Source organism: Erigeron canadensis, chromosome 9, assembly GCF_010389155.1.
Source record: "Erigeron canadensis isolate Cc75 chromosome 9, C_canadensis_v1, whole genome shotgun sequence".
NCBI classification, from domain to species: Eukaryota; Viridiplantae; Streptophyta; class Magnoliopsida; order Asterales; family Asteraceae; genus Erigeron; species Erigeron canadensis.
The window spans coordinates 37,339,522-37,362,878 of record NC_057769.1 but is presented as its reverse complement, the minus strand read 5'-3'; the positions used below and the strand labels follow the sequence as shown (position 1 = coordinate 37,362,878).

The 23,357-nt window shown below is 37.7% G+C and overlaps 2 protein-coding genes across 3 annotated transcripts; both read left to right on the top strand.

The window, feature by feature from the left end:
• The first annotated feature begins 1,117 nt into the window (after positions 1-1,117).
• LOC122582438 (ubiquitin-like domain-containing protein CIP73) lies at positions 1,118-9,100 on the top strand. Of its 2 annotated transcripts, none has more exons than XM_043754828.1 (16): positions 1,118-1,260; positions 2,483-2,617; positions 3,042-3,159; positions 3,284-3,352; positions 3,818-3,936; positions 4,028-4,099; positions 4,192-4,317; positions 4,411-4,480; positions 4,569-4,744; positions 4,815-4,979; positions 5,059-5,130; positions 6,807-6,921; positions 6,994-7,374; positions 7,495-7,778; positions 8,225-8,305; positions 8,673-9,100. In XM_043754828.1, exons 2-16 carry the CDS (start codon positions 2,486-2,488, stop codon positions 8,679-8,681), a joined length of 1,989 nt encoding a protein of 662 aa, XP_043610763.1. In that variant the 5' UTR covers positions 1,118-1,260; positions 2,483-2,485; the 3' UTR covers positions 8,682-9,100. The 2 variants fall into 2 exon arrangements, with proteins under 2 accessions (XP_043610763.1, XP_043610762.1); XM_043754827.1 differs by having other exon boundaries at positions 7,450-7,778.
• A 4,022-nt stretch (positions 9,101-13,122) lies between these two features.
• Positions 13,123-23,287, top strand: LOC122582981. The gene is made up of 19 exons (XM_043755413.1): positions 13,123-13,324; positions 13,736-14,372; positions 14,445-14,533; positions 14,627-14,725; positions 14,996-15,371; positions 15,749-16,591; positions 16,676-16,766; positions 17,648-19,155; positions 19,235-19,346; positions 19,435-19,555; positions 19,644-19,727; positions 19,924-20,295; positions 20,430-20,525; positions 21,087-21,248; positions 21,318-21,506; positions 21,970-22,083; positions 22,172-22,354; positions 22,505-22,549; positions 23,012-23,287. The coding sequence occupies exons 1-19, from the start codon at positions 13,193-13,195 to the stop codon at positions 23,144-23,146; spliced, it is 5,388 nt and encodes a 1,795-aa protein (XP_043611348.1). The 5' UTR covers positions 13,123-13,192; the 3' UTR covers positions 23,147-23,287.
• Positions 23,288-23,357: the final 70 nt, after the last annotated feature.

The window sequence follows — 23,357 nt, the reverse complement described above, 5'->3', positions numbered from 1 at the left end:
ATTAGTTCAATTACTTTTTGTTATTGATGATTTATATTTGTTAAAACTTTGACATATAAAATATATACTTATTCAATATACCACAAAAAAATAATAGCACAAGTTTGTAATATATTGTTTGAAACCTGGAAACGATGTTTTGTTATTGATGATGTGTCGCTATATATGTTTGTTAAAATCTTTGACATATAAAATAGATATTTATTCAAAGGCAATACCACAAAAAAATAATTTTGATATACTATTTGAAAACCCAAAAGAAAAAAAAATATGTCAAAAATCAAGAAGTAACCCGTAATTTTAAACTTGATTTGTTACAAAAAAATAAACGTTTTCAATATAATTATTTGAAAACCCGAAAGAAAAAACATATGGAAAAAACCAAAAAGTAAGCCGTATTAGAAACCTGAACGAGACGCGATTTGGCAAAATCTAAATAATGATGCGGATATAGCATGAACGATGTGTAATTATAAATTATAATTCCTTAAAAAGTATTTATATTCAAAGACTAATTTAATAAATGACTGGTAAATTAAGAAAAATTTCTCTAGTTGGATTATCTAAGGGATGATGAACCATTTTTTGAACTTAATGTACTTACTGAACCTTTTTCTTTTTTGAGCAGTTTCACCTATATCTCTGGTATCCTAAAACCTAATTTAAACTTACTTATTTTGGTGAGAAAACGAAAGTGATTAATCTTCCTAACTCATCCTAAATATATGATCATGACACGTAACATAACCAAAGAATGAGATTAGAAGATTACATTTAACATAAAGTTCATACATTAAGAGGATTATTAAGAAAGATTAATTAAAAGGATTTATTTTTGTCCGTGAGAAAAACATGACTCCGTCCGTGTGCCTAGATTTTATTTAGACCAAATGTTAACGCAATCCAATTCACCCCTAAACCTTAATTGACACATGCTTAAAATATCGAGCTATAATTACCACAACGTGGTAAATTAAAATTGAATCAAAAGTAGAAACAAGAAACATGTGAAACAGTTTTTAAAAAAAAATTTAAATTAAAAAAATTCTATCACAAATTTAAATTTAAATTCTCTCACAAATATAAACACACAAAAATACCGAAATACCACCGGCCTTTGGTTTGGGTGCCCAAAAGAAAGAAAAAAGCCCAGATCGGTGTCTACAATCAATCATCATATATAAACCAAAAAAACAACACAAGAGAGGGCGTCTGTCCTGTTTTCCTTCTTCTTCATCATCATCATCAACGATAATTTCAGTATGTACATATATATATAGATAAATCTTGTATATATATATGTATTTCCAATTATATCGTCATCATCGTTAGATGTTTTTGATGTTTTCTTTTTTGGGTTACAAATAAATTATGTTATTTTTCTCCGGTAACATTTTTAGGGTTTTAGAATTGACCCACTTTTGTTTTCTTGGTCTTTCTTGATTTCTATTAATCAAAAAAGTTTATAACTTTAGCTGTTCTGTTTGTAGGGTTTTGTAACACTTGCTTCCATACATTAAATTATGTTATGTTTATGTATATATATCTGTATATGTATGTATATATCTGTAGAGGTTTAACGGAAAACCAGTCACCGTACTGGTAGCCTATGGGTCTTGGACATGCAGCACAAAAAGAAAGGCCAGAGTTTCAACTCTTGGCCTCGTGTCCTTTTATCCGTAGTGTTTACAGTGGGAGTGATAATTGGTTGGTTATCCGTAAAGGTGAATCAAGAAAGTTTAAGAATTGTTGAAGTTGCGTAATTACGTGTGAAAATATGTGCAAAGTTTAAACCTTTAGATGAAAACAAAATTGACAACTTTTTAAAATACATTGAACGGATTAAGTTACATTTGTATTTGTTTCTTAGTTGTTTGAGTTTCTGTATGTATTTAAATGTGAATTACTCTGTATCATGTCATTTCGTGGTTCTCCATCAAACCTATCACTTATATAGATTTGTATGCGTATACACACCCAACTTAAGTTGCATTGTATTCTATGCATCCAAAACATGCGTTTAAGGGAGTTGGATGAGAGCAAAATACAAAGTTGAAAACCTGTTAAAATACTTGTTAATTGATCAAATTACATGCTTTCTTGTTTGTCACTTGTTTGAATTTCCACATATATTCACATGCGAATGATCACATATTTTGTGGTTCTCATTGTTTTCTTGGTTCACCTCTAAACTTACCAGATACATAGATGTGTGAGTGTGTGTGTCCACGCGCCCAACTTTAGTTGACCTAAAACATTCATTTAAGGGCGTTGTATATTATGAATCTGTATCTTGGCTTTGCAACTTGATTTCAGGAATATATAAAATTCACCATCTATACTGTATGTCTATGTGTGTGTGTGTGTGTATAGTTTTCTATATTCATGTTAGGCTATGCATAGTGATTTTTGTACGGATTGCTATCTATCTTTTATGATTGTTATCCTTATCGTTAATAATTTTCTTGGGCATGATATTTAGACTATGGCAAGCAATCATGGTGGTAAAGATGCTATGGATGTTGAAAGCAGTGAGGGTAATAATACCCAAACCACTGTTGAGATAAAGATAAAGACTTTGGATTCCCAAACATACACTCTGCGAGTAGATAAATGCGTAAATACTATTTCTCTTTCTTTTTTATGTCAGTGTCTCTTAGGGATGAGCCGAAAATCCCAAGTCCTGAGTCCCATACCGGTACCGTCCCGATCCCGGTACCGGGAAGTGGTACCGAGTCCCAAGTGGGATCGGGACCGGTATTAGAATTTGATGGTTTTCGGGATTGGGACCGGGACGGGACCGGGAAAATCCCACGAACTATGGGATTTACCGTCCCGATCCCGCCTTATTTGGGACCGGGACCGGTACCACATTTTTGGGATTTTCGGGACCGGTCCCATGCCCATCCCTAGTACTGTCTCTTGGTTCCAACATGCTATATGCTTCCTTCCTTTTTCTGTAACTTTTTTTTAACTGAATCAAATATTTGGCTCATAGTTTGTAATTCCCTACATGTGTATATGTTCAATTGTTTATATAGGTACCCGTTCCTGCACTAAAGGAACAGATTGCTTCTGTTACTGGTGTAGTATCTGAGCAGCAGCGTTTAATATGTCGTGGCAAAGTTCTTAAGGATGACCAGCTTCTTTCAGCTTACCGTATACTTCTCTATACCTTGATTTTTCATTTAATATTTGTTTGTTTGCAAATGTTGCTTCTAGTTCATTAAAAGTTACTTGTTGCATGTTGATACTGAAGCTTGTTGTTGATTATGGACTGTAGATGTGGAAGATGGTCACACACTGCACTTGGTTGCCCGGCAGCCGATTAGCCCATTAATAGATCATGCAGGTTTGTGGTTCTTTAAGCCTGCTTATCTTTCTTGTCAAGTATAGTTTGCATGAGAGGATACTCCATTATGTTTGCACAAATACCCTATATCATATCCCTATTTCCTCATAAACTAGGTGAAAGTCTAGCCCTTAGTTTCCTCTACCAATCTTCTTAAGTTCTTTTCAAAATTAGAAGGGACGAATAATGCACTACAGAATACAGATATCAACTAGTAAGGTCACTAATCTGTGTTGGTGAGAAATTGGTGATTTGTCAAAAACAAAAGCAAAAAGAAGAACGCTAACTCTTTTGTTTGTGCTACCATGTCTTGAAAGATGAAAAGTCTGTGTGTATTATATAAAGACCCTAAATCTAAGTTGCTTTTTATATAGGTTGCTGCCCTAGATATTTTCTTACTATGTTTTTCATGTTGGGCTTCCTTCTATACTCTTCTTTTTCTCTGACATATTCTTCCTATTGCAGCCAGTGATCCAGCATCAAGTACTAGACAATCTATGGGTAGCCAACATGGGCCTAGTGTAGTGCTTGGGACGTTTAATATATCTGAACAAGGTGATGGCAGTGTTCCGGATTTAAGTCGGGTAAGACTGTGAAAAGTTATCATAAGTTATTAAAAACATTAGTTAGACGCGTATCTGAAGTAATTTGCTTATGATCTCATTTAATATGTAGATTGTTTCTGCGGTCCTTCGTTCCATTGGAGCTGCAAATGCCTCAGGTGGTGGTGAATCTGTCAGTTTGCAAGTAAGTGACAACTTTATAATTTCATTATTTTATGATCATGGTTTAGTACTGTTACTTTGAACAAATACCCGCATCTTATTAATTTTCAACAGCAACACATATCTGAAAGCCTTTCACGTATACCTGGTCTAAACGAAATAAGAAGTTCCAGCGGACAACCTGAAGAAGCTTCTTTTACACTTCCAGCTGATGTTTCATTGGAATCTTTGCAGCTCCCTGTAATTACTAAATTTTGATTGTTATATGCATTGTATTAGACACTTTTGATTATTTATATAGTTATATATTGGATTTAATAATCTGTCTTGCAGGTTATTCCTGATTCTTTGAGTACATTGTCCCAGTATTTAAGACGTTTGAGGAATGAGTTCAATGAAAATGGTCAGATATCCTTTGTCTGAATATTTTATACACTATCGATTGTTTATTCAATTGCTTATGATATGATTTTGATATTTGCCACTGGCAGTTGGACTACAGGGCAACACTTCTCAGTCTCTTGGTGGCGGGAGTGTTGGAGAAGATTCACATGCTGCTCCACATTTAGCCGCTGGCCTGGGATGTTTACCTACACCAGCCTCCCTGGGTGAAGTGACCCAGTCTACCAGACAATTGCTAATTGAACAAGTTGGAGAATGCTTGGTGGTATGCACTAAACACATGACACAAATTATTATTGCAATTCGACACACTTTTAATCTGGTCATTGTGGCAGAATTTGACGAGACAATTAGGGGATCAAACAAATGTCAACAATCCAATGATACGAGTTCAGATGCAGTCATATGCTTTGAGGACAGGTGCTCTTTTGCAAAATCTGGGTGCTTTTCTGCTGGAGCTTGGCCGCACCACTATGACACTTCGATTGGGACAGTCTCCGGTGTGTATTAGGTTTTTTATTATATTTGCATGAGACTAAAGCTATATATTGAACATGAAAAATATTATGTTTATTTCAGACTAATGCCGTGGTCAATGCTGGACCTGCCGTCTTCATATCCACATCTGGTCCTAATCCCATTATGGTTCAGGTAAACCGGTAAAAGTAATTTTTAGAAGTGGCAATTTCAACCATCTACTTATGGATATATATAAGTACACACACACACATAATCACACACACACACACACACATACATATATAGGGGTGGGTTAGATTAGGGACTCCTTATTTTAGGGATTGTTAGGGACTCGATCTAGACCGTCCATTTTCATCAGATCTGATCACCACTCATCATCTCCGGCGACATCTCTGGCCATATTCATCTCCGCCGACATCTCCGGCGAGACTTACACATGTGTAAGTACAACTTACACATGTGTAAGTTGAATAAAAATTATGATTCGGACCGAGCTTCACCCTTAAGGATTTTATAAACCAAAGCTGGTGGAGGTGATAGGTCATAGAGGGTGATAGGTCATAGGGGTGACCGGTGATGGTGATCTACCTAAAAAAAATTGTACTTAAGACATGTGTAAGTTACTTACACATGTGTAAGTCTCGCCGGAGATGGTTGCCGTCGCCGGAGGATCATGGTGGTGGTCGGAGATGATCATGGTGGTGGTGGTCAGAGATGACGGTGGTGGTGGCCGGAGAAGGAGGTAGAAGGAGTCCCTAAAATAAAGAGTCCCTAATTTAACTTTTCCCTATATATACATATAGAGGAAAGTTATTTGTAGTACATGTACTTTTTATAGTATATGTGTAACTACATGTGTAACTTAACTTACACACCTCTTCTTTCTTCTTCCTTCCATCTCCGACCACCACCACCACCACCACCATGAGTGTCTCCGACCACCACCATGATCCTCCGGCGACGGCGACCATCTCCGGTGAGACTTACACATTTGTAACTAACTTACTCATGTGTAAGTACAACCTTTTTTTTTATAGTATTTTAGCGTTTAAAATTTCTAGGTTTTTTCCTTCGCGAGACAACCACCACCAGCCACCATCATCTCCGACCACCCAGCGCCGGCGCCAGCGTCGGTAGCAAGGGCGGAGCCCGTACCGTAGCACACCGCCACCATCTCTTGGATCGCCGCCCATCAAATCCATACGATTCCCATATGTGTCCCTTGACGGTTAAGTATAGAACGGATAAGGGCCTCTGGCCCGTACCGTAAACACCTGAAAACGAACCTGATTCTCGCCGGAAAGTTAACTTACATGTGTAAGTTTCGCCGGAGATGGTCGCCGGAGTATCATGGTGGTGGTCGGAGATGATCATGGTGGTGGTCGGAGTTGGAAGGAAGAAGGAAGAAGAAGTGTGTAAGTTAAGTTACACATGTTACACATGTACTATAAAAAGTACATGTACTACAAATAACCCACCCCTATATATATATATGTCTGGGTTGGCTTTCTGTGACGAGTCAAATTTTACGGATGGGTCAAAAGTCACTTGAAGTGTATTTTTGTGTGAATACAGCTTTCTGATTTTTTTAAACAATTAGATTAAAATTGTAGTGGTAATATAGTACCACTTTTGTTTTTTGTAACAAACAAATAATTATAAAATATATCAGGACAACTTTAGATATTGTTTGCGGTCAAACCCACCTAGCCCGTTTGAACCTTTACATAATTATACATTTTTGATCCCATTATTCAACCCAACCGATTCACCCATTTACCACTCCAGTATATCTGTCTCGCATGACAATTTTAGGCTTCCTTTGATATTTGTTTTTCATAGTGCAGCCTCTACCCTTTCAACCGGGAACTAGTTTTGGAACAACTCCTATGGGTGCAGGCACTAGTTTTCCTGTTGGTTCTGGTTTACGTTCTAGGAATATTGATATCAGAATACGTACAGGTATCAAGGACCATAATTACTGATTTTGAGTTTTGCTAAAAAGCAAAGATTTACACTTTGTATGCTCTCCAGGTTCGGTGTTGGCCTCAGGTGTTGATCAAAGAGATGCACATGATGGAGAGCGCCCAGCAACTGAATCAGCAGCTTCCGATGGTGGAGTTTCAAATAATCAAGCTTCTCGTAGAACTTTGCCTCAGAGCAGGGGTGGTTCTGATGTGCGGGTAGTTCCCATTAGGATATCTTCTCTGCCTCTTGGACTTGCACCATCTGGATCAACTCGAACTTCTATGAGTGTAGTATATCCAGTGCTAGCACGAGCTCAGCATGTTGATTCTGGAAATGTTAATGGCATTAACGGCCGCGCATCAAATGGAACTCACACTGAAAATAGAGCACATGTAGTCTTTAATTCTGCCGCTCAGCAACAACCTCCTGAAGTTCCTGGACTTACTGGTATGCTACATGGATAGGGTCTACATGTGTTTCTGCTTTATTTGGTTATTATATCTTTACGGGTGCTCTTTGCAGGCTCGTCTCATGGTACAATGCATAATGGTGATAGTTTTTCTACAGAGGTTCCCCATGGACTTCATCAACTGCTGAGAAACTTCTTTCCTGGGGAGTCGATTGAGGCCACCGACATCATCTTTGAGGGAGTGAGCAGTGAACCTGTTGGAACTGCTCAAACAGCTGTCAATTCTCAAGAAACATCGACGGTTACTGATCAAGGAACATTTTTGGCTAATTTGCTGCACCAGATAATGCCTGTTGTGTCTCAGCACATCAATGGTGTAAATGATGGTTCATCTGTACCAAGTGTTGATGCAGAAAATGGAGCTACACAACCTTCTTCAAACGTAAGTCTTACTATTATATAGAGATGGCAGTTTCAAACACTTACTCAAATGGGTCATTTGTGTTTTGAATCTAGTGGGGAATATAAATAAATAAAATCTAGCTGGAAAGGGCAGAACCTCCTTAAAATCTATATATTAATGCATTTACATTTTTTTGATTTTTATTAAAGGTAATATATTTTTTCCGCAATCTTTTTGATGTTTTGGCAATTGACACTGCTTACCGAGATAACAGAATTTAAATTTTGGACTAAAATGATTTGGGTCAGCCCAATATGACCCAAACTAAAGTATCCTTTTTGACCCGAACCAGTTTTTTACCCTTAAGCCTCATATTACGTTAGCTCTGCTGCTATGGAACCATTATTGTCACTCATTTGGTCATTTGGGACATCAAATGCAAAATATTTTTCATTACAATTCTGATGCGCTCCATATACATGTAGGTTGAAGAGAGCCAAGGTAGAGGTGCATCTTCTCGACATCCAGGTGGCCCTTCATCTTCTCCAACACCCAAACGGCGAAAGGTACTCCGTACATTTGCTAGTAGTGGATATCTATTAAATTTTAATATATTTATTTTTCTTGTGGGAAGAAGGTGGGGAATGGATGTTGAAATGGGTCAGATTTGATGCATGGAATAGTTGTATTTTAGAAGATTCGTTTTCTATGCCCTTAGCTTGTTAAACATGATATTAAGAGTGGTTATTCCATAGTTCTACTACTTCTAATAAAAAATGATTTTGGAGATTTTATGCATTTAAGTTAATTAAAATGAATGCCTTTGACCTAAGGTAGATTTAGCATGACTCTAAATGACCCATTCACAAATTATGGTTGAATTTGATTTCTCTAGAATTGCCATTCTGAACAATTTTTCTACTCGTGATGCAGACAGAATAAGTAATCGCAAGGCATGTCGCCATCCTCTGTTTCTATGGCGGATACCATGGTCTGCATAGCTAATTTGGCTTGACCGGATTTCAGTTGGCTGCTGATGGGTTATGCAGCGATAGACAACAAATGTGTGATCAATACATATAGTCCTTCCCTTGGACATCTCTGAATCCTGTCTACAAGGCAATCTTTTTGGGTTGAGTAAACAATTGCATAGTAAAACTTTGTTGAATGTCTCATCATTTTATTTATATATAATGTCCAGAGAAATTTTATTTGCCTAACTTTTGTGCTAAGAATCTGAGGGCAATTGGAACATGTGCATTTACATGATCCTTCCTGGGAATGGCTATTTATGTATAATGTGACTTATCATGGTCGAACTATTGGGGTATATATCATTAGTATTCTCATTTGATAGCACAGCTCAATGATGTAGGAGGGCGTAGTATATAAGCACTTTGAAAACTATATACGAAGGTAAAGTCATTTTTAGGTCACAATGCCATACTATTATGTCATCTCATCAACTCTTTCTATGATACGAGTACATTCGATGCTATATTTTGTAAGAGTATGGTATCTGGTTCATGACTACTATATTTTTCCCATGTCCCTTCAGTATAACTTAGATACAATAGCCATGCAATTCATTTTCATAGATGCAATGTAAAGAAGAAGGTGGTTTGGATGCGGGAATAGGAAGACTATATAATTGTTAATTTGCCCAACGAAATCAACGACCTATAAAACAACCATCTTTCTTTTCTTTTCTTTTTCTTATTTTTTTAATATACTTTTTTTTCTCTTTCTAGCTTTTAAATATCTAAATTATGTTTTAACTTTTATTCAACCCGTTTATCCGATATAACCTTAAAATATTATTTAATCTCTGTCTACTTGAATTATCTTTCTCAACAGTCGACATTTATCAATAATATTCTTAATGAAGTTGTTCACAACATATATTCCTCGACCTTTAAATAACACTACAACATATTTTTAATGAAGTTGTTCACAACATAGAGGCGATTTATTTTGGATCTAATCTTTTGTGATGTTTGGGGCCCTGCACCCGTTAAATCATTTCATGGTGATTCTTATTTCTTATTGTGTGTTGATCATTTTACCCGTTACATGTGGATCTTTCCATTAAAAAACAAGTCTGATGTTTGTGCTACCTTTAAAACTTTTCATGCTATGGTTGAAAGACAATTTAACACCAAACTCAAATCTATACAAACAGATTAGGGAGGGGAATTTCGATCTCTTTCTCCTTTTCTCTTTTCCTTGGGCATTATTCATCGTCTCTCATGCCCTCATACTAGTGAACAAAATGGTTTTGTTGAGAGACGTCACCGCCACGTGGTGGAAACGGGTCTTACTCTTCTTGCCCAGTCAGCTGCTCCTAAACGGTTCTGGAACTTTGCCTTTGATACGGCTGTCTATTTGATTAATAGGATGCCTTCTCGTGTTGCTTCCAAAATCTCTCCTTTTGAACATCTTTTTAAACGGAAACCTGATTATTCCTTTTTTAAGGTTTTTGGTTGCCAGTGTTATCCTCATCTTCGTCCTTACAATCCTCACAAAATGGACTTTCGTTCCTTACCTTGTCTTTTTCTTGGTTACAGTCCAGCCCATCATGGTTATCGTTGCCTTGATCTCAAAACAAATCGCCTCTATGTTGCGCGCCATGTTCGCTTTCATGAACAATATTTCCCTTTTCTTCATTCGTCTTCTCCACAGTCTACACACACTACACAGTCCCAACCTGACCCTTACTTTTCCTCCTTTCCACTCTCATGTTGCTCTTCCACACAACCTGCAACAGAATCTGTTTCTGACCAACCAAATCTGCCGTTTCAGACCTGCAAACCAGCCCGCAACCAGCTCAACCAGACCTACCAAAACAGCCCGTTTCAGACCCACAAACCAGCCCCGTGAATACCCAGCACGCTGCACAACTATCCCCGTCTGTTCCCAGCCTACAACCGGCCCTCTCACATAGCACAATCTCTATAGAGACACAGCCGAACCACCCTATTCTAAATCCCTCGACATCCTCGGTCTCTATCCCACCTACTACCTCCACCAGACCAGCCCATCTTCGCCAAAACTCTCCTAAAACTAAACGTTTTGATCCCTCGGCTTATCACACCACCACTGAACCAACTGTCACCGAACCCACAACTTTCACCGTTGCTAATAAAGATCCCAAATGGCAACATGCCATGTATGAGGAATACAGGGCTTTGATGAAAAATGGTACGTGGACTTTGGTTCCGCCTGTCTTAAATGCTAATGTGGTTGATTGCAAATGGGTGTACAAACTCAAACGAGACCAGCATGAGGCTATTACACGGTACAAGGCACAGTTGGTTGCAAGAGGGTTTAATCAACAGGCTGGTGTTGATTATCATGAAACCTTTAGTCCCGTTGTAAAACCAACCACCATTCGGGTTGTTCTCTCTTTGGCAGTTACCTGTGGGTGGTCTCTTCGTCAGTTAGATGTGCAAAATGCATTTTTACATGGTGATTTAAAGGAAACCGTTTATTTAAGACAACCACCTGGATTTATGGACCCAGCTAGACCTGACCATTTATGCCTCGTACATAAGTCCTTATATGGCTTGAAACAAGCCCCTAGAGCATGGTTTCAACGTTTATCTAAAGCTTTACACATCTTGGGTTTCAAGGGGTCTACCACCGATCCTTCACTTTTTATCTACTCTACTTCAGGCACTATTATGTACATGTTAGTTTATGTTGATGATATTATCTTAACGGGCAACAATCAGACAACCATTGATCATGTTGGTAACAACTTGAGTTCCACTTTTGCCCTTCAAGACATGGGTGCCCTATCTTATTTCTTGGGAATTGAAGTTAAACGTGTCAGTTCAGACCTCATACTTTCTCAGCGGATATACATCTTGGAAATCTTAACAAAGGCTGGTCTTTTACACTCCAAACAGGTTCCCTCTCCATGCTCCACTACGACTCCCCTTTCCCTTGGTGATAGTCCCGGTTTTGATAATCCGGTCCGTTACAGTCAGGTTGTAGGTGCTCTTCAATATCTCACTTTAACACGGCCTGACATTGCCTTTGCCGTGAACAAAGTTTGTCAGTATATGCATTCCCCGACAGAAAACCAATGGTCTGCTGTTAAACGCATTCTTCGATATTTACAGGGCACTTTGAATCATGGTCTTCTCATCAAACGATCATCTGGCTCTACTTTGCATGCTTATGCTGATGCGCATTATCGGTCCTTTAAAGCATATTCGGATGCCGACTGGGCTGGCTGCCCCGATGATCGGCGATCCACGGGGGGATATGCTATTTATCTTGGTTCTAATCTTGTATCCTGGTCGGCTCGAAAATAGAGAACTGTCTCTCGATCATCAACTGAATTTGAATATAAAGCGTTGGCTGACACGGTTGCTGAACTTACCTGGCTTGATTTTCTTATGTGTGAACTTCGAGTGCCTGTGCAATCTGCTTCCGTCTTATGGTGCGACAATCTGGGAGCTACATACCTATCTGCAAATCCTATTTTTCATGCCCGTACAAAACATGTTGAAGTTGATTTTCACTTTGTACGAGAGAAGGTTGCTCAAGGTCGACTTTCTGTTCAGTTCATCTCTACACATGACCAGATTGCAGACATCTTTACAAAGCCATTGCCAACGGACAGATTTGTAGCTCTACGGGACAAGCTACAACTTGTTTCCCACGCTTAGCTTGAGGGGGGATATTAGACAAGTTACATATACTTTTGTTATTGATTTATATTAGAGGGTATTAGAGTGTATTTATATAATCTATTTATATGGTGTAATCTTTTATTCACAAACGTAATATACAATACAATCTTTTCATTGTTTATCTTATGCGGGTGATATATGGTGGTGACAACGATGAGTAATAACGGAGTTGATAGCGGCGGTGTGGTGATTATTAATGTAAAAGTTTTTGATACAAAAGAAGGTATTGTAGTTATTCTATGGATTGAGGTATTATATTTACGTGGATATAAAAAAACAATCATTAAAGGACAAAATACTTTTTCTAATTACCTTTTATAGGAAAAATGGAGGGGTTCCACAAGAATTATAAATTACAGGATATGTTACCTTTACATTAACAATCACACCACTATTGTCATCGTCACGACCCTTCACCTGTCGTCTCCATGATTCCATCGCATCACGCGGGTGTCGTTCTAGTATCTTATTAAAAAAAAGGATAAAAAAATGACATAAATATGTATTAATTTTCAAAATAGCTTTATATATTTAGTAGCTTTACCAAAAAACTTAAAAATTATTATTATAAATTTAAAAAAAATTGGATATAAGCACAACATAGGTCAGTCCACACCAACAATCATTTCCCTATTTTTCAACACACAAAAACACAGAGTGGTGGAGTGTGTGTGTGTGTGAACTTCATTCAGCTACCCCCACCACCACCACCTGCTGCTGCTATGACCTGATGTTTGAGCTGCTGCCGATATGGATAACAACAACAACAACAACAACTGGCAGATCAACAAATGCTCTGCTTCCACGTGGCACCCTTCCACTGACCCCTCACCACCTGATTCTGGACCTCACCCACCATTTGATTCTTCTTCTAGAAGCTCGGTATATAATATATTACTTATTGATCTGCAAAGTTAGGTCGCTCATTTCTTATAGAATGTGTGTAGATATCTCCGAACCCAAATATGTTTAGTTTGACATTAGGATGTAATCTCTTTTCTATTCTTGAGAAAATTGTTTATCGTAATGATTTACAAATGTAAAAAACTTTAGTAACACCCAATGAACTCTTTTAGTATGTTTGTAGATCGTTTAATGTATGAAGTTGTACATGGATGGCTATGTTTGTAGATCGTTTAATGTATGTATGTGTTTCAACTGTTCATATTGTCAACATTTTTCCTAAGATATTGTCAACTTGCTTCAATACAAGATGCTAATACATCTGAACATTGGTTATGACTGACATACAAGTTTGAATTAATTTTTATTATGGTATATATGTTTTTGTAGATGGTCGGTTCAAGTCATTACTCTTATCCACGTATCGTTCAAGAACCAAGTTCATCAACTCGCAAAATGATGGCTGATCCCTTGTTTCAAAGCACAAGTTTCAATTTATACAACTCAAACCTGTCAGCGACTGGAGCACCATTTTTCACCCTCCTTTCTGTACCACCATCTTTCTCGCAATATGATTCCCAACAGGTTTTGAGCTCAAAGGCGACCAGTAAAACACATATTTACAATAGCAACTTTATTGTTGGTAACAACAAACATGAAGCATCATTTGTTTCCCCGAAGCCATCATCCCAAAACATTGACATCTGCAACCTCAAGTCCAAAGTTGATATCCGCCCAATTGTTCCGGTCAGGACTTTGGCAAGTAATGGTGGAAACGCTGCTTCTTGTTTGAATGATGTTGTGCAGGCGAGAAAAGCTAATGGTCCAAATGTAGAGCTTGCTAAGGCAGCCAATCATCTCACTTCTCATGGCCTTCAACAATCGAATGGTTTCCGTCCTCTAAAATCTGCAGTTGTTTCTAGTCCAATGCCACCCACTCAGCGTGGGAAGCTTCACAGGCCGTCTGTATCTCATCAATTATCTCCTCATGCAAGTGGTTTATCGCGCGTGTTCTGTCTGTATGCAAGTGAGTGTTTACACCATTGTTGTAACAGGTTTTGCTTATAAGCTCTAATCATGGTTTTGTATATTTTGAAAGGCGGTGATCTGTTTCTTAGCAATAGTGGACTCCTTGGAGTTGTTTGCTCATGCCATGGTTTCCGCATGTCAGTTTCGCAATTTTCAGAGGTAGTATCAAGATGTGATTGTGGATTAATAATGTGATGCTATCAAGATGTTTGTGTAAATAAATTTTATCTTGGTTTATTCTGCTTTCTACAGCATTCGGGTTTGCGGGATGTTAATCCTGGAGATGCTGTTCATATGGACAGTGGTGAGACCATAGCTCAATGGAGAAAGGTCTACTTCACGAAGTTTGGGGTAAGCTTCCTGAGAATTTAATCTCTATGTCATGCCAGGTTGCTGATAATTTTTTTTGGAACAACTTATTCTAAATGAAAATGTAATTTTGTTTATGTGATACATTCATACAACAATCTTATAAAATTACCAAATTTTAAGGCACAAGACGTTGCCTTGTTCCTGTCATGTGATATTTTGCTTCTATCTTAAATTGAACATTGTATTTCTTATTGGCATGTTATTGAAGCACCAAGAACACTGGTTGGTGTTGTTTTTATCGTGCTTTAGATTAAAATTCCAGAAGATCATCATGGATGGCATTGGCCTGAAGGATTATCCACAGCAGCTGATCCGGTAAAGAGTAGCGAGAGAGTACCCAAACCGATGAGAAGTTCTAATCTTTCCAGTTCTGTTGGTCCTCCTAAACCAATTGCGGCATCCACACCATTGAACAACATGGTGTTTCCAAATGACCATCATTCAAGTCAAAGTTTAGTCAATGAGACAAATACTAGAGTTTCCTCAAATATCGAGTTGAGACTAGGGCAGCCTTCTCATCAGAATCAGACGTTAGGGATGTTACAAGTACCAACTTCTAATACTAGTGTTAGCAGAGTTAGCCATCTGATGGAAGTGATTTCCATGCAACCTCAAATTAATAATGGTGAGTTTTTCTGCGTTGTAACTTGTTTCCTCCTTTAGCTTAGGTGGCAATTGTGACCCATATACTTGTGAATGGGTCGATTCTGGTTAGGTCTTATCTCTAGCAGGTCAAAAGTTGCCACCCAAAGTGTAATATTTAAAGCATAATACCTTGTAAATCATTCTTATCAAAATAGTTCATTATTATTGGAATTAAAAAGATTTGGTTTTTATATTTGATATGCTTAAAAGTAAATAGAAAATATTTTATTTTTGGCAACGAAGTGTTTTGGGCCAGCGATCATTCAACCTAGCCGCTGGCTCTAAGCTTTTTGATCTGGTTACCCAACACACCCATTTTGGCACCTGTTGTTCTAATGTATGCATGTCTTCGAGTAGGCAATAACAGAATTATAGAGCGAAGCAAGCAAGTTGTTAACTGTGCTGCTCAAGCAGTAAAGTCCGGTTCAACTGAAGGTAAAAACCTGCTGGGATTATCTAATCTCGGGTTTGGAGCCTTTAGCACAAGGATGGCTATTCAACCCGAGCAGTTGAAAAACGATGAAGTTTCAGGTTCAGATAATTCCATGCTATTTTCAAAATCGGATAGTTCTAAAGTTAAAAAGCAAACTAAAGATTCCCACAGTGTTGCTAATAACCATCATGTTATGCCTAAGCAACATGATGCTGAATCTCGAATCTCCAAGCTGGGTTTAATGAACTTTGGGTGCAATACTGATAACTCATCCAAAGTAAATCGCAGTTCTATTAATATGGAAAGCTACAAGCTTGTGGAAAGAGAGAAAGGAGTAGAGCATGCAAACCATGGTTTCTCTAGACCAGTTACTATGCGACCTGTGACTCCTAGACCACCTTTGACAACAGGATCTCCCTCAATTGTATATACATCTATGGTTATGAATTCTTCTCCTAGCATCACCTCAACAATGTCAAAAGAAAAGGCTACCAGTGTATTGAATTTACACACATCCTCATCTAGACAAGCTGTGCATTTTCTATACCAGGATAGTGTTTCTTTTTCTCATGGATTTGACAAAGACCAAAATATACTGGGTAACCCCTTGAATGAAAGTTTAAGGAGTTCTAACAATCTTCCATCCTTATTAACCGAAACAAGGGATGAATACGGAGTTCACCTTCCAGAACTCGCAACAAAAAAATCTGTTCATTCTGCCACTACTTGGAATGCTGGCAGTGGAGAAAAATCAGCTGTGTTTTCTGGTAAATGCTTCTTTACCAATTTTTTTTAGTCTCCCATTTCAACTTCGCACCTAGATTTGAATAAGTAATGGGATTTTTCTGCAGTCACACAAGAAACACCATTTCAAACATGGAAAAGTGGAGTGCAGAGCAACCTCTTGTGTGATCCATATCAAACTGGTCCTCCACTCTCAAGGTGATTTCCCTTACTGTGACTTCCCGGGTCATGCACTCAATTGTGGCCTACTGTATTCACTTTTCTGTGTTTCTTATCTTGTCTTAAGAAGCTTTATAAATTCAGGACTTCAAAGGTTTAAGTAGGTGAATTCCCCCTTGCTCATAGGCTGTAAGGCTTAAGCTACGGGGTAGACCTTATTAGAATGACTAACCCACATTTTATTGGCTATCTATACATTTTCTTATGCTTCCTTTTCCCTATTAGACAATGAACTTGTATGCCATCTTAATGTATCAAAATGAGTAAGATTAAAGAGCATGCTTAAACTTTAAAGGGTCATATTACCTGTAAGAAATGAATCTTACTGGCTGATACCTTACCACCACTGCTGTAAAGATGTGAACACCCTTACATTTCAGGTTGTTTTCTTTTGCTTTAAAGTTTATGTAGTTTGTTTTATATACACGTGTAGCATCGTGATATCAACGATAAGATAATTACCTGTAAGATTAAAGAGCATGCTTAAACTTTAAAGGGTCATATTACCTGTAAGAAATGAATCTTACTGGCTGATACCTTACCACCACTGCTGTAAAGATGTGAACACCCTTACATTTCAGGTTGTTTTCTTTTGCTTTAAAGTTTATGTAGTTTGTTTTATATACACGTGTAGCATCGTGATATCAACGATAAGATAATTACAAACAAAAACGCTTCTTACTTGTTTATATATCTGTTCATTCATATTGGAGCGATTAACCACCATGCTTAGCCTTTTGTTGCAAACATGTTGTATGGCTTTTGGCTCAGTTCATGCTGCATAATTTTATGCCCTCTGCCCTTCATAAGATGGTTTTTAACTATACCTAACCATCATCTTATGATATTTGTAATTCTAGGATTCATAGAATTGAAGATTTTGGTTCATCATCTACGCATGGAACCTGTTGTCATGGGACATCTTGCACATATGTTCCAGACAAGTGCAGCTGTTGGGTGCAAAAGAACAGTATGATTAAAAACTCCACTCTTGAGGTTAAGAAATTCCTAAGTGCTTTTGGGGAACCATCGCAAATCAGAGCCTCTACTTTATCTGCTTCCAACTTGGATAACAGCTGCACTCTGCATGATAGATCTATTTCTGTCGGTCAAAATGAAGAAAAGGTGAAGCCAAGGTTGAAGAAAGTTGAATTTAATGCTTTTCAGTGGAAAGATGTGCCTAGCAAATTGTCAGGAAGGTGCCACGTGCCATGCGGAGGAAACCTGACTGGCAAGGTTCCAGAGGAAAGGGTTGATGTCAATGACCAAACTTCTCATGTAGCTCCCAAGTGCTTTGATCAACCTACTATGAAGGTTGATTGCATGAAGGAGCAGGTTATGTCTAATATATCATCTAAATGTTCTGCCCCTGCTCTTACCCAGGCATCTGTCAAAAACAGCAATGGGGATTCATGGACTGATGATGCACAAGACACAGATTGTGCAAAGAACTTTGCTATAGATGAAGGTTCAGGAACTCGAAAGAGCTGGTCCCCTGATGATGCACATGCCAGTGATAGCAACTCTGGATTTGATGGTTTTGCTTATAAAATCAATTCCAAAAATGAAACACGGTCTGGAGTGGTTTCTGAACGACCGATTCGTAGTCTCGTTGACGAGCTTAGGGTTATAGACTCTTTAAGACCGAAGAAAGTACAGAATCAACTCCATACTGGACTTCCTGAAAATACTGGATTAAACAAAACCATTGACAAAGATTCCACAGTTCGCAAGAGAAAACGAGAAACAAAATTCAAAATGCTTAGCAAGTCATTCCCTGCCTCCGCTGTTTCTTCGGTATCTACTGGAAATTCAGGGCTGTTCTTCAGCATGGAAGACATAGATAAACTCGATGAATGTACCAAGGAATTTCCATGTAAGACACCAAGAAGGGTATATGATGATTGTCTCAAAATTCCTGAATCTTCACGTGAAAAGAAGGTAACATTGAATTTAGAATTTTCAAAAACAAAGGACGTTTGGAAACAAGAGCTGCCTTGTAGAAGATTCACTAGGCCAATAGTATCTGGCAGGTATGGTGTTATCTCAAATGGTGATACATCTAAGCCAGCTAAGATATTTCCTCTGAAGAACATTCTTAAAACTGCCAAAAGATGCCCCCCTGCTGGAAAGAAAGCGGTTAAGAAACCACCTGTCAAGACATTACAGAAATCTGTCATTAGAGTAGGCAATCGACGCTCGGGAAGACATTCTACTGTTAAGAAGAATAAATACCAAATACCTCAAAAAGCTGTAGTATTCAGTGATGATGATCCTATGGAAAGCTCAGACAGTGATTTAGGCACCAGAACAAGGCATATGAGTAAGGAGATTCGCAAACGCAGCATACACGAGTTAATTACAAAAGGTGTATTATCTCTACACAGAACACCTGGAATTTCCATTATTCTTCAAACAATCTTATTCTTGTGCTATCTGATCATCAGGAAATGATTCTGGTTTTGCTACAATTTCGAAGAACATGGCTTCTATACATCAAGATAACTTGACAAATTGTGGAGCTAGTAATGATCTTCAAGAAGTAGACCATGTATCCAGGTAATTATATTTGAATGCAGAGGGCTTGAGCAATTATAGAATATCTGTCTATTGGGCTGTATAAAAAGTTTCATGGCCTATTGTTTAGATACCCTAAGGTGCTATCATGCAAGTCAAATTCAGATGTGAATACATTCTGCAATGTTTGCGGAAGCTTTGACGATGATGAAATGAATTACTTGTTGGAGTGCAGCCGATGCTTGATAAAAGTATGCAGCTTTTCCTAAGTATAGCGTTAGTTTTCTTAAGAATATCACATATAAAGATGTCAAGAATCTTGTGTGGTGTAATTCGTAGGTGCATCAGGCCTGTTATGGCATTGCAAGGGCTCCCAAAAGTTTTTGGTATTGCAGACCATGTAGGGAAAATGCAACTAATATGGTAAGAACCATTACTATGTCTTAGAAGTTTTTGCTTGACTGCTATTAATGCTGCAAACTTAAGTTCTTCCATTGCTATATATCGATAAGTGTGTTTTTTTTGACAGGCGATATTAACAAGTATGATGTTTAGCTACTTCAGTTTCTTCATGTTTAACTTATAAAGTCATAATAATCATAGTTTTTTCGGCATTTAGGTATGCGTTTTATGTGGTTATGAAGGTGGAGTCATGACTCGGGCTCTTCACAGTAGCAACATTGTGGGAAGCCTTCTGACTACATGGAATGTCGTTGCAGAATCACAGGAATACCCAATTGATGCACCCCGCAAGACTTCATTTGAACAAATAAAGGCATCTTCGGTAGCTGATTCAATGGTCAAGAATTCGCCTTATCCTATCAATGAGTCAGTGATGCTTAATAGTGTGACATTGGGAGTTTTTGACTCTACGGTCAAGCAGTGGGTACATATGGTTTGTGGACTTTGGACACCTGGAACACGATGCCCAAATGTTGACACCATGAATGCTTTTGATGTGTCTGGTGCTTTCTGTCCCAAAGGAAATGTGGTAAGAGCTAACCTAATAGGCTTTTCATATAAGAGACTTCTAAACTTTCATGATTATGCTGTGTATCATGTATCCCAGATATTATGATGTTTGTACAATATAATAAGTAATTCTTGATGTTATTTTACTCCCAGGTTTGTTCTATGTGTAAACGTCCTGGTGGTTGTTGCATAAAGTGCAGAGTCATTGACTGTGCCATTTACTTTCATCCATGGTGTGCCCATCAAAAGGTCTTGCTTCTCAAAAAAGCTGGATATGTGTTATATGATTTGATTAGTAGGCTCATTTGAACATCACTAATCACTTACATATTAGTGTTGTTATCTGTATGCCTCATTATGGGTAAGTTGGGTAATAATGGGTCAAATTGCATAACCTTTTTGGTTCGGGTTATCAGATATGCCGGGTTGAGCCGAAATACGGTCTAAGTTGTATTTTTAAAGTATTTGTATAAATAATTAGCATGTCAAATATGATGCGTTAAAAAGTTATTGTGTTTTCGTAATTAAAGCTATCTAATGGATATCATACAGTAAAAAATCCTTCGGCTGACTTTTGGCCCCAGTTGGCCTGCTTATTTCCTAGTTTCTTCAGTAACTTACCTCTTTGACCATTTGTAATACAATGTTAGATAAATCGACCCTTTCGTTAGTAAATGAATTGCGAAAGGTTGATTCTCAGTTTTTCTTTTGTTTCCTGCCAATATAGTTTCATTAGTAAATGAATTACAAAAGGTAGATTCACAGATTTTCTTTTATTTCCTACCAATATAATTGCTGTTTTGGAAATAGGGATTACTTCAAAGTGAGGTTGAAGGATCTGAAAACGAAAAGGTCGGTTTCTATGGGAGATGTGAGCTTCATGCAACAGAAGACCATTGTCACTCTAAGACTATATATCAATGCAAACAAGTCGCAAGTCTTCATAAAAAGGAAACATGTGCTCGGACTGAGGTTTGTCAGCTTAGTTTATAACATGTAAAGATCTGACTTTATATTCTAATTTCTTAACATCTTGGTTAGGTTTATAAGGGACGGAAAAGAGAAGGTTTAAGACATGATAGTCAACAAGACTCTAGTGGTGCTGGTGGATGCTTGGTTCGCCAAGAGCAAGTAGATGCTTGGAATCATATAATAAATCGTCAACGATTATTCAAGAAACAACTTCAAAGGATTCCCCTACTGGTTCAAGATGTAGAATATGATGTCCGGGTATGTTGAAATGAAGGCCATTGATTTCTGTGCATACTTAGCTGCTATTTGAATTTGCATCATGAAGATGATTATCTGATTATTTGGACTTGAAGTTACAATAATCAGTTTTTTAATGTTGGGATATACAAATTTAGCTTCTGATTACTTACGAGTCAACAGATAAGTTTTGGATAATCAGTCTTATATCAGCTGTAGCTGCAATAAAGTAAAATTACCTAGGTGTACCCCTTTTTTGAAATTGATGTGAAAGACTTGACCTCAAATCATATAGTGTCTCCTTTTCGTTTCAAGTCCTTTTTGTTGGGGGTCATTAAAATTTGTCAAACAGTTGTAGCATCTGCTAAGGCACACCCGAACACTATTTTCTACTGCCCGCGTTTTTTTTTTCCGCTGATGTGAAACTGATTATCTTATGTTATCATGGGAAATCTGTTCTCTTATGTCATATTCGATGTTGCAGAAAGAATATGCTCGATATAAACAATCAAAGGGTTGGAAGCATCTGGTTGTATACAAATCAGGCATCCATGCTCTTGGTCTGTACACATCATTGTTCATTTCACAGAGTACAATGGTATGATCGTTAGTAACAAATTTTCATCATTGTTCAAAATTACAATAGCTAAACAGAAACCTGCTTGTCCCTGGTTATACTGTAACAGGTCGTTGAGTATGTTGGTGAGATAGTGGGACTGCGTGTAGCTGATAGAAGAGAGAAAGAATATCAGTCGGGAAAGCAGTTGCAATATAAGAGTGCTTGCTACTTTTTCAGAATTGATAAAGAACATATAATTGATGCAACACGTAAAGGGGGGATTGCCCGGTTTGTAAACCATTCATGCCAGGTATATGTCTCCCCTAGGCCCTATCTATAATATAAAAAAGGCAACTCTTCTCTCTTAAATTTAACTGTTATTAGAAATTATAACTTCATTATTTAGTTATTACATCTTCCTTCTCGAGCTAACTTGTGATTACTTGTTCTTTATGTCCAGCCAAACTGTGTTGCCAAAGTGATAACCGTGAGGGGTGAGAAGAAGGTAATGCCTACTATTTGTGGCTTTTAAAGTGAATTGGTTTGATGTAGGCCTGTTAATGGGTTGGGTCTGCATCTGGATCCGAGCTGATCCAGCCCATGGGCAGAACCCTTAATCTATGTATAGGTTTTGGCGTGAACTGGTTTCGTGTAGCCTTGTCAATGTGTCTACTCTTCACCTTGATCCAACTACCAGTCCTTGCCCAGTTAATCGTGCCAACTAGTTTCGTGTAGGCTTGTCAATTTGTCTACTCTGCACCTTGATCCGACTACACTAGTTTCTTGTTCTATGTATAAAAGTATCTATCTCTTATTTTTTGTTTACGGTGTTTATATCCAAAGAAATGTCGATTTTCAAAAAAAGATATATTTATGATAGATGTTTCAACCACATGCATCGGTTTCTTGTGTATGTTGGTCGCCTATCTATATGAGAGTATCAAGTTTTTTAATTTCTTATATGCAGGTTGTCTTCTTTGCTGAGAGGGACATATACCCGGGAGAAGAGATAACATATGACTATCACTTTAGCAATGAAGATGAAGGTAAAAAGATTTTGTGCTCATGCAATTCAAATACTTGCAGGCATTATCTCAATTAGAAGAGAAAATGTTAGGCATTGCTCCATTGTATAAATTCCACATTCTTCTGTGTACAGTTATTGCTACATTTGTGATATTAGCAACTTTTAAGGATGCTCGTGTTTATGGAAATAGAAAGTAACTCTCTCCTTTCATGTACATATATTATGGCTGCGCTTTTGTTCTCATTATCTTCCTTAAATTACAAATTCATGAGTGACATGTCAGTTA

What these genes read in the sequence shown, in the direction of transcription:
- LOC122582438 (XM_043754827.1), top strand. Translation starts at nt 2,486, where the DNA reads ATGGCAAGCAATCATGGTGGTAAAGATGCTATGGATGTTGAAAGCAGT. An exon ending in TGATATCAGAATACGTACAG is followed by an intron (nt 6,922 to 6,993) that starts GTATCAAGGACC and finishes TATGCTCTCCAG; the next exon opens with GTTCGGTGTTGGCCTCAGGT. An exon ending in TGAAGTTCCTGGACTTACTG is followed by an intron (nt 7,375 to 7,449) that starts GTATGCTACATG and finishes TGCTCTTTGCAG; the next exon opens with GCTCGTCTCATGGTACAATG.
- LOC122582981 (XM_043755413.1), top strand. Translation starts at nt 13,193, where the DNA reads ATGGATAACAACAACAACAACAACAACTGGCAGATCAACAAATGCTCT. An exon ending in GCAACCTCAAATTAATAATG is followed by an intron (nt 15,372 to 15,748) that starts GTGAGTTTTTCT and finishes GTCTTCGAGTAG; the next exon opens with GCAATAACAGAATTATAGAG. An exon ending in TCATTTCACAGAGTACAATG is followed by an intron (nt 22,084 to 22,171) that starts GTATGATCGTTA and finishes ATACTGTAACAG; the next exon opens with GTCGTTGAGTATGTTGGTGA.